Here is a 16111-nt window from a genome sequence, read left to right on the forward strand (position 1 = left end):
TCATCTAGTTTTAACCCCCCTGCTATGTTGCAGGGTCAACAACCACCAGACCAGGCTGTTCAGAGCCACATCCAGAGTGCTCCAGGGATGGGGCATCCACAACCTCCTTGGGCAACCTGTTCCAGTCTTTCTAATATCTAACCTAAACCTCCCCTGCCCCAGTTTGAAACCATTCCCCCTTGTCCTATCACAATCCACCCTTATAAACAGCCATTCCCCTTCCTGTTTATATGCTCGCTTTGAGTACTGGAAGGCCATAATGAGGTCTTTCCGGAGCCTTTTCTTCTCCAAGCTAAACAAGTCCCGTCCCCTCAGACTTTCCTCTTAGGGAGAGGTGTTCCAGCCCTCTGATCATTTTAGTGGCCCTCCTCTGGACCCATTCCAAGAGCTCCATGTCTTTCATGCACGGGGGGCCCCAGGCCTGGAGGCAGTACTGCAGATGGGGCCTCACAAGAGCTGAGTACAAGGGGACAATCACCTCCTTTTCCCTGCCACCCCTTTTTTTTAATGCAGCCCAGACACAGTTGGCCTTCCAGGCTGCAATCACACACTGCTGGCTCATGTCCAGCTTCGCATCCACCATGACCCCCAAGTCCTTCTCTGTTGGGCTGCTCTCAAGGAGAACTTCCTCCAGTTTGCAGAAGTACCTGGGATTGCCCCGACCCAAGTGCAGCACCCTGTAATTGGCCTTATTGAACTTCAGTTAGGTTTTCCTGGGTGCACTTCTCCAGCCTGTTCAGGTCCTTCTGGATGGCTTCCCTTCCTTCCCTGTATCGACTGCACCACTCAGCTTGGTATCATCCGCAAACTTGCTGACTGTGCACTCGATGCCATCATCTATGTCATTGATGAAGATGTTGAAGAGCATTGGTCCCAAAACCGACACCTGAGGGACACCACTTGTGACCTAGTTGTAATACATTCAGTTAATTGGGCCTTGCTACTACTGAGGTTTTTCTGTCATGTGACTTCTGTGCTAAAAGTAAAGTAGTGTTTAGATATATTTCGAAGTGCTAGAGTAATATTTTTAAAAAAATCTGAATAAAACATCTAGTGTGCATACTTGATAGCTTATTCAGAAGTTCTTTTATAAATTTGAGTTAAGAATTTGGAGAAAAATAGTATTGTTTTCAAAATTAATCTGTTTTCTGGGACTTTATTTTTCTTCCTTTAATAAAGAAAGCTTTATTGCCATTATTAGAATGACCTGGAAAGTTAGCCTGATTTTATTTATTACTATTTTTAATGGATCTGATCCATTATATTTACGTGGGGGGTTGTAAAGCTATTTGTCAGTTAAATAAGCTCTCAAAGCCTTCAGCACAGGGGTTATTAGAGGTGAATAGTGTGGATTTAAAGGATTTAGTAATTCATTCTAAATCCCAGCTATACTTTAAAAGGCATTTTTATTTTTTTGCTTTTTTTTTTTTTTCCTTAAGCATTTAAAGCACTAGGATGCCTTCTGCTATATGAAAATAATATTCAGTTGAAATCATGGGGATGATCTGGTTTGTCTAGATTACAGCTACAGTGATCAGAGAGATTTAGATTCATTCTTTGGAACGATCAGCAGTGGCTTTTAGTCTCGTTGATCACACATGAACGTAAACTATCTGATATACCAATCTAGTCAATAACTGACCAGTCAATCCCAGCAATAAAATTAATCTTTAAGAATTGTGCCATCTTTAAATGGAATACTTGGATATTTTTATTTTAAGGTGGCTGTTTTTATGCTGTTGTGCTATCTTAAGGTCTTAATTTTTGTGGTACTTTGTAAAAGACTTGTTTTTATTATTGCAATCAACATAGTAATTAAAACTTGTCACCCAATTAAAACAACTTCAATTTTATACATGAAATTACATTACTTATTTTTACCTAGCTTCCATAATATAAGTTGAATCAATCTTTAACTGGTTAAATAATACTGTGTTGCAGGAATATGCATACTATCATAGAGAATTTCATAATGACCCCAGAAGGCCCCGATATACCTTTTGAAAAACTTGGTACTTTTAGCATGTTTTTTTAACTACTGCTTACATTATTAGAAAAAAAAAAAAAAAAAAAAAAACAAAAACAAAACCCTAAATATAAAAAAAACCCTGAATTTTAGTACTTAAATTCCTTGAATGTTTGTCTTATTCTGCCATCTTCAATTTTTTCAGAGAGCTTTGCTAATGAGAAGCACGGTTATAAATGCACATTGCTCAAGATGAATCACAATGTTTGTTACCGTAATCCATCATTGAAGTCATGAGAGCATGTATTGCTCATGTCCAAGAGGGAAGGCTCTGAATGCTAATAAGTAACAGACTTCAAAATACTGAACATTACCTTTGTTCTTCATGTTCAAAAGCACTGCATTTTAGTAATATATTACAATGATGTTCATATCCTTTTGCATTAAAAATATGTTGCTTAAACATGCTTTCAATCTTGACTAAGCTTGTCTTACTCCTACAATAATTATCAGGTCTTGCCTGTAACAAGATGAGTCCTCGCTTAGCTTTGATGATAGTATTAGAATGGTGTGGGTCAGATACACCCAGCAGATGTAAATGGATATATCTGACATAAGCAGATTATACATGTCATTCACTACATATGTACTTTGGCATTTACTTGGTTATTTTGCTTAGAAAACTTATTTGATAAAGGGATGAAGGGAATGTTTCTTGGGCGTTGTTGTCTGCAGCCTGTCTTCTGTTACCAGTAGGTGTTTCTGGAAGAGATTTCAGGAAACAAGTTCACTTTTCATCAACAGCTTAAAAACTACATTAAGGTTATTTTGTATAAAAAAAATTTAGATATGTTATTAGTACTGTGTTCATTGTGTTGACTATGTTAATACCATCTAGTCAGCCTCCTCTTCCTGTATAATATCATCAGAGATTGGATCTCTTAAATACAATTGCCAAATTCCACTGGGGCATATTTAATCCTCAAAATACATGCTAATGCAATTAATGAAAGATATTGCAATCTCGGAAATATTTCTGAAACACACTTTTTCTGTTTGTTTTTTTAAATATGAACTAATGACACATCTGTGTATGGAAACTTCCATTCTTTGTTTTCAGTGAATCTAGTGTCATCACCGGATAAGCTGCAAACGTGATACAGTTGTTTTTATTTAGTAGTAGTTCTTGTTACTACTTTCTTTTGAACACTTTAGCAATGAGTGTGGAGTTAAATTGCCACAAATAGTTAGGAAGACATGAAATGTCTGAGTCTTTCTATGCAGAGGAAAGACACTTTCTTAACCAGCGACTGTCAAAAATGTAGCTGTATAATCTGTGGGGATGAGGTGGCATCCATAACTTGGAGTATTTTGATATAATATTTTTTCTGAAAGGAAAAAAAAAAAAGTAGGCAGGGATGTAAATATGAACTAAAAGGCTTTATCTGAATTCTTTTGTGGTGATTTTGAATATAGAAATTTCTTAGCTATAACATTAGTACTCCTTAAAGTCTCTGTATGAGTGTGTGTAAATATCTAAATTTATACCACTACAGCTTGTATATTGTCAGTAAAAACTTGTGATAATGTTATCATTTTGAGAATGGGTATTTGCTTATGGTTAATTGAATAAACATTGGAAAATACTGTAATGAGAAAGCACATTGTAGAGTAGAATGAACTGCACATTTATGTTTTCCTACTGTCCTATATAGCATTTAATATTTTCTGACAAGAGATCTCTGAGCAACAGGTAATGCCATGTGTCCTGTTTTCTTCATTAAACATACTACAGAGCTGAAAGTGTAAAATCTTTTTAAAATTTGTTATGCTGTTGTTTCCCAATACTTCAAGTATTTTACATAGTTACAGTTTACCTAGTTACATGGCTGTTAAGATTAAAAAAACAAAACAAAACAAAAAAAATATTCTATGATTATCTAAAAATGTAATGGAAGCAATATAAGTTATCTTCAAAATATGCAAAAACAGCTGTCATAGTGCTGTCACAGTGCTGTCATGACTTAGAGCATTTCCATTTCTTAAAAGTTTTTTGTCAGTATGGTGCTATTTTTTAAATTGGAAATAATACAGTGGAAGATAGCTATACATATGAATCTGTTTCAATTAAATGGATACACTACTTTTCTTCAGTAAAACCGTACATACAAATAAGTACTCAAGAATAATTAAATTGTAACTTTGTTTTCTTAGTTAATGTCAGCATAGAACATCTTCTGTTGTGAAGTACTACTATATTTTACTTAGAAGAATATTTAGGCTGAGTGCAAAATGTTCATACTCAGCGTGTTTGTAGCACAATAAACTTGCTAAGGCATTTTTCATTTTGCTTAAAATTGGAATAGACTTTAACATCTCTGTAAATGCCATGTATAGTAAATCATGGAACACTTGCAGTAATAAAATGGTAGAATAATTTAGTCTTTAATTGAGCGAATTAATTCTCTAACCAAATGCATGTTCATATGATATCTTTCTTGTGAGATTTGGCTATTTTGATCAATTTTTTTTCAAATTATTTTCTAAAAATAAAGACTTTTTTTTTATAAACTAGATCTTCATATCTTTCAGGTGTGATGGGAAAATACAGAATACAAAAAGTACGGATGAAATAATAATACTTCTGAATTCCTCCAAATTCTTCAGGTTTTAACTTGTATGGGAAGTTTCTAAAGAATGGCATTCTTGTACGCTGTTAGAATAAGTCATGCGTCTGTGAAACCTTTTATTAATCTGCAGCTTCGAATGTTAGCATAGTTAGTTCTTGTTTTCCTTTTGTTCTGGATGTAGAATCTGATGAGGCATGGAAGCAATGTAAAAGTGAAAGCTATTGGTTTTCCTGCGTAATAGAGGGTTGTCAGAGTTTCTGATTCAGTCAGATAGGGCTGAAATTTTGTCAGCTTCTGGGAGTGTCTGTTGCTGCACAGCGATCATTAAGATCCTGGACTAGGTACAAACATTTGGAGAAGAAAGCTGCTCTAAATCCTGATGTGTTTGATTCTGCATGAATATGTAGTGATGCATAGGATACTTTCAAGCTTATACATGTCACAGACTTGGAATTCTAGTATGGAGTACTGATATTGAGTTTGTATAGGAAGATTTGAGAGCACAATGAAAACAACTTAGTTCACCTCTTCAAAAACAAAACAAAAACACAGGAAAATGATTGCAAAATACTGCGAGTAAAGGTGGTTATATAGAAGTTCAATATAGAGACTTGTTAAGAACAGAGAGACTAACTTCGTAAAGGAAAACAAAGTACTTGGTTGCTTGTTGCTTGGGTCTTGTTTATGTGAAAGCAGTTAATATTATCACGGGACAGATCTACTTCATTTTTTAATGCACTTATTCTAACACCCATTAACTGAATGCATTTGTAGTAGTGAAGTCTAGTCATCTTAAATTGATCAAAGCAGCTTGTGAATTGCTGATATTTACTTATTAATTCACTAGGAGTAAGGTGAACCCTGGAGGACTGGACAAGTCCAGCATGCAAATGAAGCTGTAGGAAATGATAGAGAAGTATTCTGAATTTAGACATCATGCAGTATTTGAATAACCAGTGTTCTTAAACACAGATGTGTAGTTTGAAGATGGTGAAGAAGGAAGGTGGTGAGGAAAAATGCAGTTGGGTGAGAGATTGGGAAAAACTTGAGAAATCCTGAGTTAAAATGGGATTGAAACAGTTCTTTGATTTTGTCCAGTGTAACAATATTTACCATTATTTGGCAGGTAAGAGAAACAGTAGATGCAGATACAGTTGAATTCAGATAAGTCTTTTGATGCTAACTAAAAGGATTAATCTGTGCTGTTTTCTCAATTGTGGTTTGGTTGTCTCTTATCTGTACTTAGCCACTTCAGAAATTTTGTTAATGCTTTTTCCTGTGGAGCTCTCGGCTAAAGTTCTGATATGACACTCTGAGGAATTAAATGTTGACAGTAAGCTGTTAGTACAAAAGACTTGAGAATCATTTGTTAAAATAACAACTTGCTTGAACTGTGTTAGCAGATTAGTAGTGATGATAGAATCAACTGATGTTCGACCTCAAATGGAGTCTTGTTCCTTTTTTGGGAGTAACATTGTTAGTGGAATAGAAAATACTCTTAGAAAATGTCATAAAAGCTACTTCTGAAGACAACTGAAATTCAAAACTAGTGTTCCTCATGTCATCAGTCTGGAATTCACTGTAAAAATGAAGAGTAATGTGATGTTGGTTGGATACAAACCTGAGGGAAGTTGGCAAGACAAAAGTAATGAAGAATGGCATTTGGAATCAACAAGTGTTGGGCCAATCACAAGAATTGAAATTTTCAGGGATTGAGAAGGGCTTCTGGTCATCTGCGATGTGTTAGTAGAAATGTCATTTGTTAAATATGGTTGTTCTGAATAACGTAATTTTGTTGAGGTCTCAGCTGAAAGATTTTTTTGTTCAGGCAACCTGCTTCAAGAAAGCCAATTTTATCTGCCTTTTTAATGTAACTCTGTGTTTGTTAGCTTGTTTTTTCATTTGTTTGCTTTGCTAAAGGAAACGTTAAGAAGTGGTGGTTTTGAAAATACTTCAATTTCTGTTGATGATGGGTGGCCAGTTGGCAGTGTGCTGGCCAGGTAGACCCCAGTCAAAAAGTATGGAAGAGCAAAAAAATACATTTTTTTTTCTGGATGCTTCTTAGTTGAAGGGAGCAAAGGAAGGCTAAAGCAAGAGATCTTTTATGAAAGCCTTGTGGTGCCTTTAAGAGGCTAAACATATGCCTGGCAACATACTAGTCCAAGCACACAGATATTCTATGTGTGTCTGGTCACGCATTCAGAAACTGCTTCCAGGATATGATGCACGTTGTTAGCCTAATAAGGAGCATTATATAAGAGTTCATTGCACTTATTGTAGTGGAAGCTAGGAGTGTCACTACCCTAGACTGTCAGATTAAATTTAAAAACCAATTTTTACTTGAAATCCTTATCTTCCACAGAAGGGATTGCCAGGGCATTTAATATATAAAAGTTATACTTATCTCATTCTTTCACCTCAGGAATTTAGTGTGATGTTCTAAATTGATTTAAAACAAAACAAAACAATAATATTTGTGATGTTTTAGAGATGGAAATACATCTTTATATTAATCTTGTTTACTTTGTTTTATAGAAATACTTTTTGTTTTTCTTCCAGTTTAACTTTGTTGGAAGAATCCTTGGGCCCAGAGGACTAACAGCTAAACAGCTTGAGGCGGAAACAGGATGCAAGATAATGGTCCGAGGGAAGGGCTCAATGAGAGACAAAAAGAAGGTAAGCTCTTCAAAAGTCACAGAGTTTGATATGTGAGCTTTTTTCCTAACATGGGAGTGTGTTTTCCTTATTCACTTTGGTTTTTTGTTTGCATTTATTCAATGTGGTTCATTACTTAGTGATTTTTACAGACTTACTAGTTAACATAACGTACTTTGAGGAAGTTAAATATGCATGCAACATAATGGTGCAACTGGGAGTCTAGCTGTTAAAATATTCTTTAGTAATGACCAGTGTCAGATGTTTCATGAGGCAAAGTTAGAATTCAAGTTAAATATGTTTTTTAAGGAAGAGCTATTAATATTACAGGTGTCATTAAGTACTTTCTTTTACTAGATTACCAAAGGAGTGATTAGTGCAAGTAGTGTGGATTAGAAAATACATTAAATGTGTTTATGGCAGTGGATTTTGTCTGAGCAAGCAAAGAAGCTACCAGATTTATGAATTTGTTTTGTATTCAAGTACAACTGGGATATATTTTGGGTTGTTCCTTGCTCTGTCCTGTAGTTTATGTAGGTGGCTGCAAAAGTAATGACTCCTCTTTATTTCCATGGAATCTACAACATTTGCGAAGAGTATAATGATGCTATTTGACAGAGCAAATTCTCAGCTGCAGAACAGTATTATTCAATATAGTCACCACCTTTAGCTATGAATTTTTGGCAGCAGTGAATGAGAGCCTGCATGCTGCACTCAAAACTATGCACCAGCAGAGGTGACCTACTGTTTCAGAGCTGCTTTGCTACGCACTGTTGCTAGGAAAATTTTGCCCATGCAGTCCATCTTTCATCAGCCTAAACAGATAAAAATCAGGAGACACCAAAATCCAGACTATACGGTGGGTGTGGTAGGATGGTCCAGCCAAGATTGGCAATGTGCCCGGCATTATCATGTTGAAAGAGAAAAATATTCTTCTCTGGCCTGAGTCTGGAAGTTTGAGCTTTTAGAATAGTCAGCATTGTGATGTAGCAGTAAGAGCTGATGGTTTGTCTGGGTTCTGGGAAATCAAAAAGGGTTGCCCCTTTTTTATCCCAAAAGGCAGCACACATCCATTTACCCATTGAGGGCTGTGTTTTGAACTTCTCATTGATGGAGAATTCACGTTGCCACTCAACAGACTGCCATTTTAACTCTGGCTTGTAGTGGTGACACCATGTCTTGTCCTTGATAATGATGTGATCCCAGGAAGTGTCACCTTCAGCTTCTTATTGGTTCAATAATCCCTGGCAAACTTGCATGTGATGTTCTTTCTGTTACTGTGTGAATATATGTGAGATCCATCTGATGCAAACTGATGTTCTAGTATTGCCACCATCATTTCTAATGCATTGAAGCTGATATTGAGCTTCATACACAGTCCCCGTTTCATGATCTTCCAGTTCACATGGGTGAGCTGGTGGAGATGCTCTTCATTTTATGGTTAACAGCTGTGCATGGCCATCTGGAAGATGGTTTGTCTTTCGTATTGCTTTTGCTGATGTGCACCACCCACCACCTCATTTGCTCACGGCCGCTGTTTGGTCTCCGTAAACATTCAGCAAGGGTTGATGAATGTAAATGTGCAATTTTTTTTCCATATGGAGGAATTCAACTATGCACCTTTACTTCATATGCACTTCAGTTTCAGATGCCATTTTGGCAGACTACCCCTCTGCTGCCATCTGATGCATGACAACAAAATGAGGTAGAATATTGGTGGGAAGGTTCAACCTCTACTGCCATACCGCTGACATTTACCTCTGTCATAAATAGGAAGCATTACTTTTGAAGCAGCCCTTCTATATCTGCTCTGTCCATGTGATTAGGGAGATTGTACTTTTCAGGATAGTCATCGTGACTGCTAAGTTATTGTGATGTTGGCTCCTGGAAGTTATTTCTATTTACAGTTTTATGTTGTAGCTATTTCTCCTTCGCTTTGGTTGTTAGTGCTAAAGTTGCCTCAGCATCACTAATTCAGTTTTGAGATATACAACTAGTAATATTCTTTTTCTATTTGTTCCAATATATATTATTTTGGTTCTTTCCTTAGGAAACATTTTCTGATTAGTCACATAATACAATGTATTCATATAAATGTAACATTTAATAGTTAAAGCAAAACCACTTAAAATGCCCACTTAGAAACTTCTGGCTTTCCAATGCTTATAATCACGACTTTCAAACTTCATGTGTTGCCTCATGTTTTCATAATCTGTTGTAATACTTTGACCTACATTTCTGTTATTCCAACATAGTTACATTGGACGTTTAGATTGCTAGCTTTTGAGCAAAGGCTTGCTCTCATCAGAGAGATTTTGGTTGTTCTGTAGGAATGATGTTTTAAATTGTTTGATTTATAAAAAAGTTGAAGGGTTTATTTATTTATTTATTTATTATTTATTTTTTTTAATGTTCTGTTTCTCCTCCAGAATTCTTTCCACCTCTTTGTTTAGATGGAGATCTAACGTATAAACTAGCCCTGTTATTTTTGGGCTTTGAGTTGTGAACGGATAGTAGAATTTGAAGGATTTTGAAATATGATTTCCTACAATTGGAGAGTAGTATAAGTCATATGTAATGAGGGGAAAAGGTCTACTTAATGATTTATTCTTTTTTTTCCTATTTGCATAGATTTTAAAATGCACTGAATATTTATCAATAACAGGATTCTTAAATTCTTCCATAAATTATGTGTTACTCCTCTTTTTTATGAGGGAAAATTTTAGGACTGTGAAAGTTTATCAGGAATTAGGTTATGTAATTTTTTTTTTTCTGAACAAAAAAATGTTTGTTCTGGTTCATTTATACTTGTAGATATTGTAAGCTAAAACATTTAGGCATCAGTTCTTCATAAAGCTTGCAAGTACAAATTGAGAGCCCAAATTTAGTGGTCTTGAAGTAATACCTTGTAGTGAACATACTTATTTCAGATAGATACAAACAGTGATTCTCTGCTACAGAAATGTGGAGTTGTGTAGGTTGGAAAAAACCTTCAAGATCATTAAGTCCAGCCATGAGTGTGATGTACTGATTCAGACTGTTAAACCAGGACTCTTGGTGCCATGTCCAGTTGTATCCTCTGGGGACAGAGGCCATAGGCAGCCTGTTGCAATGCTTGATCACCCTGTCCTTGAAGAAATTCTTGAAAGTCTTCCTAATATCCCATCCAAGTTATGCTTTTCATGGCACAGCTGTGGACTATTTCTTCTCATCCTAGCCTCCAGATGTCATCTTGTCCAACCTCTCTACTTAAGCTAGGTTGCCTGGAATAGGTTGGTCTGACAACAGACTGCTGTTACGTTTAGTGCCCATGATCTCCCTCCTACCTTTGTGCCTCAGAGTCCATCCTTTCCTGTGGGAAGTAATTTCCATAGGTACCTTAGGCAGTTTTACATTTTGCGGAAGTGGTATTTTTAGACTCATTTCCCACACTCTTCCCACCGTGTTTTTTTTTCAATTGTTATTCCAAAGAATAGTTAATGTGAGTTTTGTCTTTAAGAAAAGGCATAAAGGAACCAGAAACTCTTTCTGAGCATAGATCTCTTCTTAAGTGTTTTGTTTTGTGTTTTATTTAAGGTTAGTAGGAAATTGAAAGGTGTCCTCAGGGACTAGTTGCATCAGCTCAGTTTATGCACATGAAGTAATACAGACTGATCTACTCAGTGTTTTAATGTCTATAAGCCTTTATGTATGCAGTACAAAAAGGTGTTCTGCCACTTCAGATGATGGATCATTTGTGGGACGTAAGGGACAGTGTTTTACATTGGTTGTTTACAAATTAGACAGGAGAAGCTAGGGATCTGTTACCTTCTTCTCTAAGTCATCTGTTGTCTGATATTTTTGGAGCTCAGAGTACTCAACCACTGAGGTGTGTGTTGAAAATCAAATGACGTGACAGATTGGAATAATATGTTTGTTTAATTATTACAATAACAGTTTAATGTTGGTTGAATACCAAACAACAATCAGCGTCAAAAAGTTTTCTTGACAAAAAATATTTTCATGTCATCTGTTTATGATCTTTTTTTTTTTTTTTTTTTTTTTTTTTTAGCTCTTTTGCTGTCCTGGATTGGTACTAGGCAGTAGTTTACCATCTTCAAATAGTGTCCTTTGTTTTGCTATATTGTGTATGCTTACATTGTTGCCACAGTAAGAATTGTTTCTTAATCATTTATTATAATGTAGTTTGTGATGCATCCTGTTCCCCAGTAAGGTGTTTCTTCTAAAAATAAAGAATCAAAATTCAAGACATGATGATTACAAACAGGATAAAGAAACAGTGACATTTATCAGTCTGGAGAGTAAGTACTCTTCATGCTATTTGTTCTTCTCTCTCTTCGTAATGAACTGTATTTACTGATGTATTCTTTAGATCTGCAGCACAAGATGTCCAAGTTCTTTGGCAATTAGGGCCAATTGTTTTCAAAAGGGGAATATTCAGAATTTTTCCAGTTTTTGACTGAGTCACTTACAAATTTCTAGTTGAAGGTTATTTCTTCTTATTATCATTTCCCCTGTGTATTTCAAACCTACAAACCTGATTTCCTAGTGCTAGTTATTGTAGAAGTCTTATTGGATGTTGTGTAGAATCCATCTACTTTCTTTTTTTGGTTGCTGGTGGTTGCAGATTCGAGTAGAAAATAAGGAAGGTGCTTCACAATAAACCATCCTGTGTTGTTCTGTAGAATTTTACTCTGTGTGAGCCTGTGAACAGAAGTAATTGATTGGAAGTCTTAATCACATGGCTGAATCACTTGAACTGACATCAGGTCTTAAAACTTGCTGACGTATTTCCCACAGAAAGCAGGTGAAATCCTCAAATTGTATCCAATGCTCAGGTGGTGATCAGAACATCTCCCTGGGTAGCTTTTGACAAATTAAAAAAAAATAATAATGAAACAACTTTAATTACCGAGAACATTTTTATTAGAACCTGGAGGTGCTTGAAGGAGATTGCAGAGGAGGGGAGAGGGGTTGCAAGCGTTCATTGAAAACTAATGAATGCATGATTTTATAAAGAACAAGGCATTTTTTTTCCTCTGCATGTACCCTCTCTGTGGTGAGGAAGAAAACTAATTTTCACTGCAGTAGTGGAGAGAAATAGCAATTGCAACACCAATCAAAGAAAGATGCTTTAATAGAAGGGAAGCCTGACCGTTTATGGGTAAGCAAAACATTATTTTTTTATCATCTTATTGGTCACACACACATTCCATGAAACATACACTGATGCAAGCACATAGGGAGTCAAATCTGTGCTCTCTTATCAGAGATTTGAGGTATTCAGCTCAGCATCAGCCTACTGGATTGTGACAGCCGTGGCTGATTACATTTTATCCTGTTTTTTCCAGCTTTTAATCAAGAAGCTCTGCTGGAACATTGTACAAGGAGATATTATTTGTTTTTCCTTCAACAATAAGCATCTTGTTAGGATATATGAAATGATTTTTGTTTCTGCAGTTGGCTATTTCAAAGAGCAAGGCAGACAGCTATGCAATTTCAAAATTAAAGAACTTGTTGCTTTCATTCACTGCAGCAGGTTCAAATCTCCTGCTCTCTCCTCTGTAATTTGATTATTCGATGAACTGATGTGTTGTTCCTGAGCTACGTGATATTTGTTCATGTATTTGTATTTGCTTTTCAAGCTGAAATTATGTAAGGTTTCAAGATAAGGTCTTCGTTAGTACCAATCTTGAACTTTGGCAGATCAGCTTTGATGAGTATGAGAGTTGTCAAGTGAATATATATGTCAGTTTTAGACTCCACAGCTTTTTTTTTTTTCCACAGTGAGACTAAAAATGAATTATTAGTTATCTTTGGTGCCTATACAAAGTTTGAGAAAAAGATTTAAAAGTAGAAAAATTTACCTGCTTTGTAATGAGGTCATTTCATTATGTTTACATGCCCTGTAGAATTGAGATACTATGTATCTTGTGATGTTTTGATACCTTTTAGTCTAGGAAATACCATCAGATACACCATTTTCCAATTGAATGTCTTCATATCAGTTTATAGGAAAGTGAAGTTATTGACAGAGTGTGTGTATGTCTTGTTAAACAAAGCCCGTTACTACAGTCCTGACAGGATGCTCAACTTCTGCCTTCTGTGAAAAAAGCATTATGTTTACAAATAAAGCTATGGTGCTGGCATTTGTGTTGAAATTGAATATTTTTAGTACACTGTAAAGTTGTGCAGTGTTTCAGAGTGAAAGTCTAACCAGCCATCATTATTCATGTCTTCTGGGAACAAATTGTGTGGTTCAGGCCTGTTGCCTCTAGAAGCTGCCTCTACACATAAGGATGCTGCTGCCGTTTGACAATTTAATGTATCTGTGTTAAGAAATCATGACAATTTAAAACAAATCCTGGCAATTTAAAACAAAAAATCTGCAACTAGCTGTTAAGGTGCTCTTTGAGTACTTTTCAATACAACCAGGAATAGTTTTATTATATATATATATATACACACATACACACATATTAGAATTCCTTATAGGATTGACAAAAGTATATGATGAAATTAAAATAAATTGTTTTTTTAAAAAAAAGCCTTCCATTTCTGAGAACTAAAGTTACTATCCTTTCATTAAAAATAAACTAAAAAAAATCTTCTTTTGACATAAATGACATTTCTGGAGGTCAGTTGCTTGCTTTTACCTTTTGAACTCTTTCTTAACTGTCAGTTCCTCAAGGGTACTTACTGTTGAGGATGCCATTTGTTAAAATTGACTGATTTCTGCTGCTTAAAACTCCCTGACTGAGGCAGTGTCATCTGGCTGTCCAGCATGTTGCATTTTGTGGATCATGGTTTGTTAAGTTTTGTTGTGTGTGAAATCTGCAACTTGTCAATGGCAGAGTACCAAACTGATGATAACAATAACAAGTGACTGTAACCAGCTTTCATGGCTATACACTAAAAGTCGTTGAGCAAGCTGTTAGCTAACATTGGGATTTTCCTGGATCTACTTTCTTCAGGTGAAAAAAATCTATCTATCTATATTTTTCATAGAAAAAGATTTACAGTGTCCAGAGTGCAATTTTGAAAGTATCATCCTAGGAATAAAATAACTAATAATTCCAGCATCAAACAACACATCCAGTGAAATCTTATCTAAGTATATTTTCTCATTAGTATGCATGCCTGTGTTGTTATCCTTATATGTCAAATTTGGGAAACTTTATTCATACTTAATTTGTAAGCTGTTTGATAAATCGACCTTTGAAGCTAACTTGAAGAAAAAGGTCATATCCATATAAAGGTGTGACTGAACTTGGCTGTTGATCATACCATAACTGCAGTGAAGAATCTACCATATTACACTATGCGTATTAATTTTAATATATATTAAAATATATTAATTTATATAACAGTTGGAGGAAAAAATTCTCTAAGAATCGGAATCTGTTTAAAAAATCTATGTAGTCATAGATGCCAAAGGTTGCTTCCTAGAGATTCATTCTGAAATATAAGATACTATTTTTGACCTAGTATTTTTTTTTTTTTTTTTTTTTTCAGTACTGAATATCTCAGAAAATAAGCCTTTGTGTTCCAGTTTCAAAACTTGTGTTGCATTTATAGTCACTTACTTTCAATTCAGGAGTTGTTGTAAAGCTGAAGTTTTTAATTAATAAAGAGTTGCTAAAGCATGGCTTTTTTTCCGCTTTTCACATACAAAACATAAGTCTCACGAATTAGATCCCTGGCAGTCTGGAGGTGGTAACCATCTGGTAAGAGATAAAAGTTTCCCTAATGCTATTAGCTAATAGAGTTAAAAAAAAAAAAAAAAAAGAGTCATCACAAAAAAGAAAAAACATTTCTCATAGTGAGTTACTGACTTACTACATAAGATAATTTAATGCTGAAGGGTAACTAATAGTAATCTTCCTTCAGGGTTTTCTATAAGAAAATCTGCACTGAAGACATAATTTTTTGAATTATTGCTAACTGAAAGCTAACTTTAAGTCAACAACAACAACAAGTTTTGTTGTCCAGATTCTCTTTAGATTGTATTACCTTTGCTTGTGGTCTTGCTTGCATACCTCTTTGCTTTCAGAATTGACAAATAGTGAAGAATGCACTGTAGGTGCAATTAGCTTATGTGAATGTGAATTGTACAAGGAGAGAATGCTTTGTGTGAGATTTGACAAACGCTTCTTATTTGAGGCAATTTATTGCATAAGTCTTATTGTTTAACAGGCTGAGAAATGTTCCTGCTTTCATGAGCAGAATGATTTTATTTTGAAGGACAGAAATCTAAGTGCCTGCGGGCCTTAAGAATTATTGCAAGACAGCATTAGCCTTTCAGGAAATGTCTTGGTAGGTATCTGTTGCAATGCATCTTTGAGATAGGTTTATTTTATACATACCTTTGCTTTTTATTGGTTACTTAATATATCCAGTATATATTTGATGTATTTCAGCATTGTGCTTAAATATAAACATAAAGCTGTGGCTTTGAGCATATTTTCCTCTGGAATGTGAAAAGTAACTGAAGCTTTTGATTACAATTAAGTTTGATATCAAAACTTGATAATAAATGCCTTTGTTTTGAGTGTAGTTAGTTTTAAATAGTTTGATTTGATTACTGAAAATAATTAGGGAAATAACTGGCATAGTGAAATGAAGGAATTGTCATAAGGGCCACTCCAATAGAAATCAACTTCTCTTGTATGTCGTTGTTTTTATTTGTTTTTCTGTCCATTCCTTGTGAACAACAACAACAACAACAACAACAATCAGATGAAAAGGCAAGAGATCTAATTTATCTTGATACTGGAAAAAAGTAGCATGAAGTGTTGTGGAGAAAATACGTATCTGAGGAACCTTGAGTTGTTGCCTGAACATCTGTGTATAAATAAGT

General features: G+C 35.2%; 1 protein-coding gene across 8 annotated transcripts in view; it reads left to right on the top strand.

Moving 5' to 3' along the window:
- The window catches only part of QKI (QKI, KH domain containing RNA binding), a 137384-nt gene that overhangs the window by 46605 nt on the left and 74668 nt on the right, over positions 1 to 16111 (top strand). For all 8 annotated transcript variants that reach the window (XR_008210223.1, XM_052698709.1, XM_052698728.1 and 5 more), the window contains exon 3: positions 7156 to 7272. Coding sequence is in view for 7 of the 8 variants with exons in the window: in XM_052698709.1 (XP_052554669.1) it covers positions 7156 to 7272 (117 nt within the window). In the remaining variant the exon portion in view is untranslated. The remainder of the gene's footprint in view (positions 1 to 7155; positions 7273 to 16111) is intronic.

Source organism: Tympanuchus pallidicinctus, unplaced genomic scaffold (assembly GCF_026119805.1).
Source record: "Tympanuchus pallidicinctus isolate F22 unplaced genomic scaffold, pur_lepc_1.0 scaffold1, whole genome shotgun sequence".
NCBI lineage: Eukaryota > Metazoa > Chordata > Aves > Galliformes > Phasianidae > Tympanuchus > Tympanuchus pallidicinctus.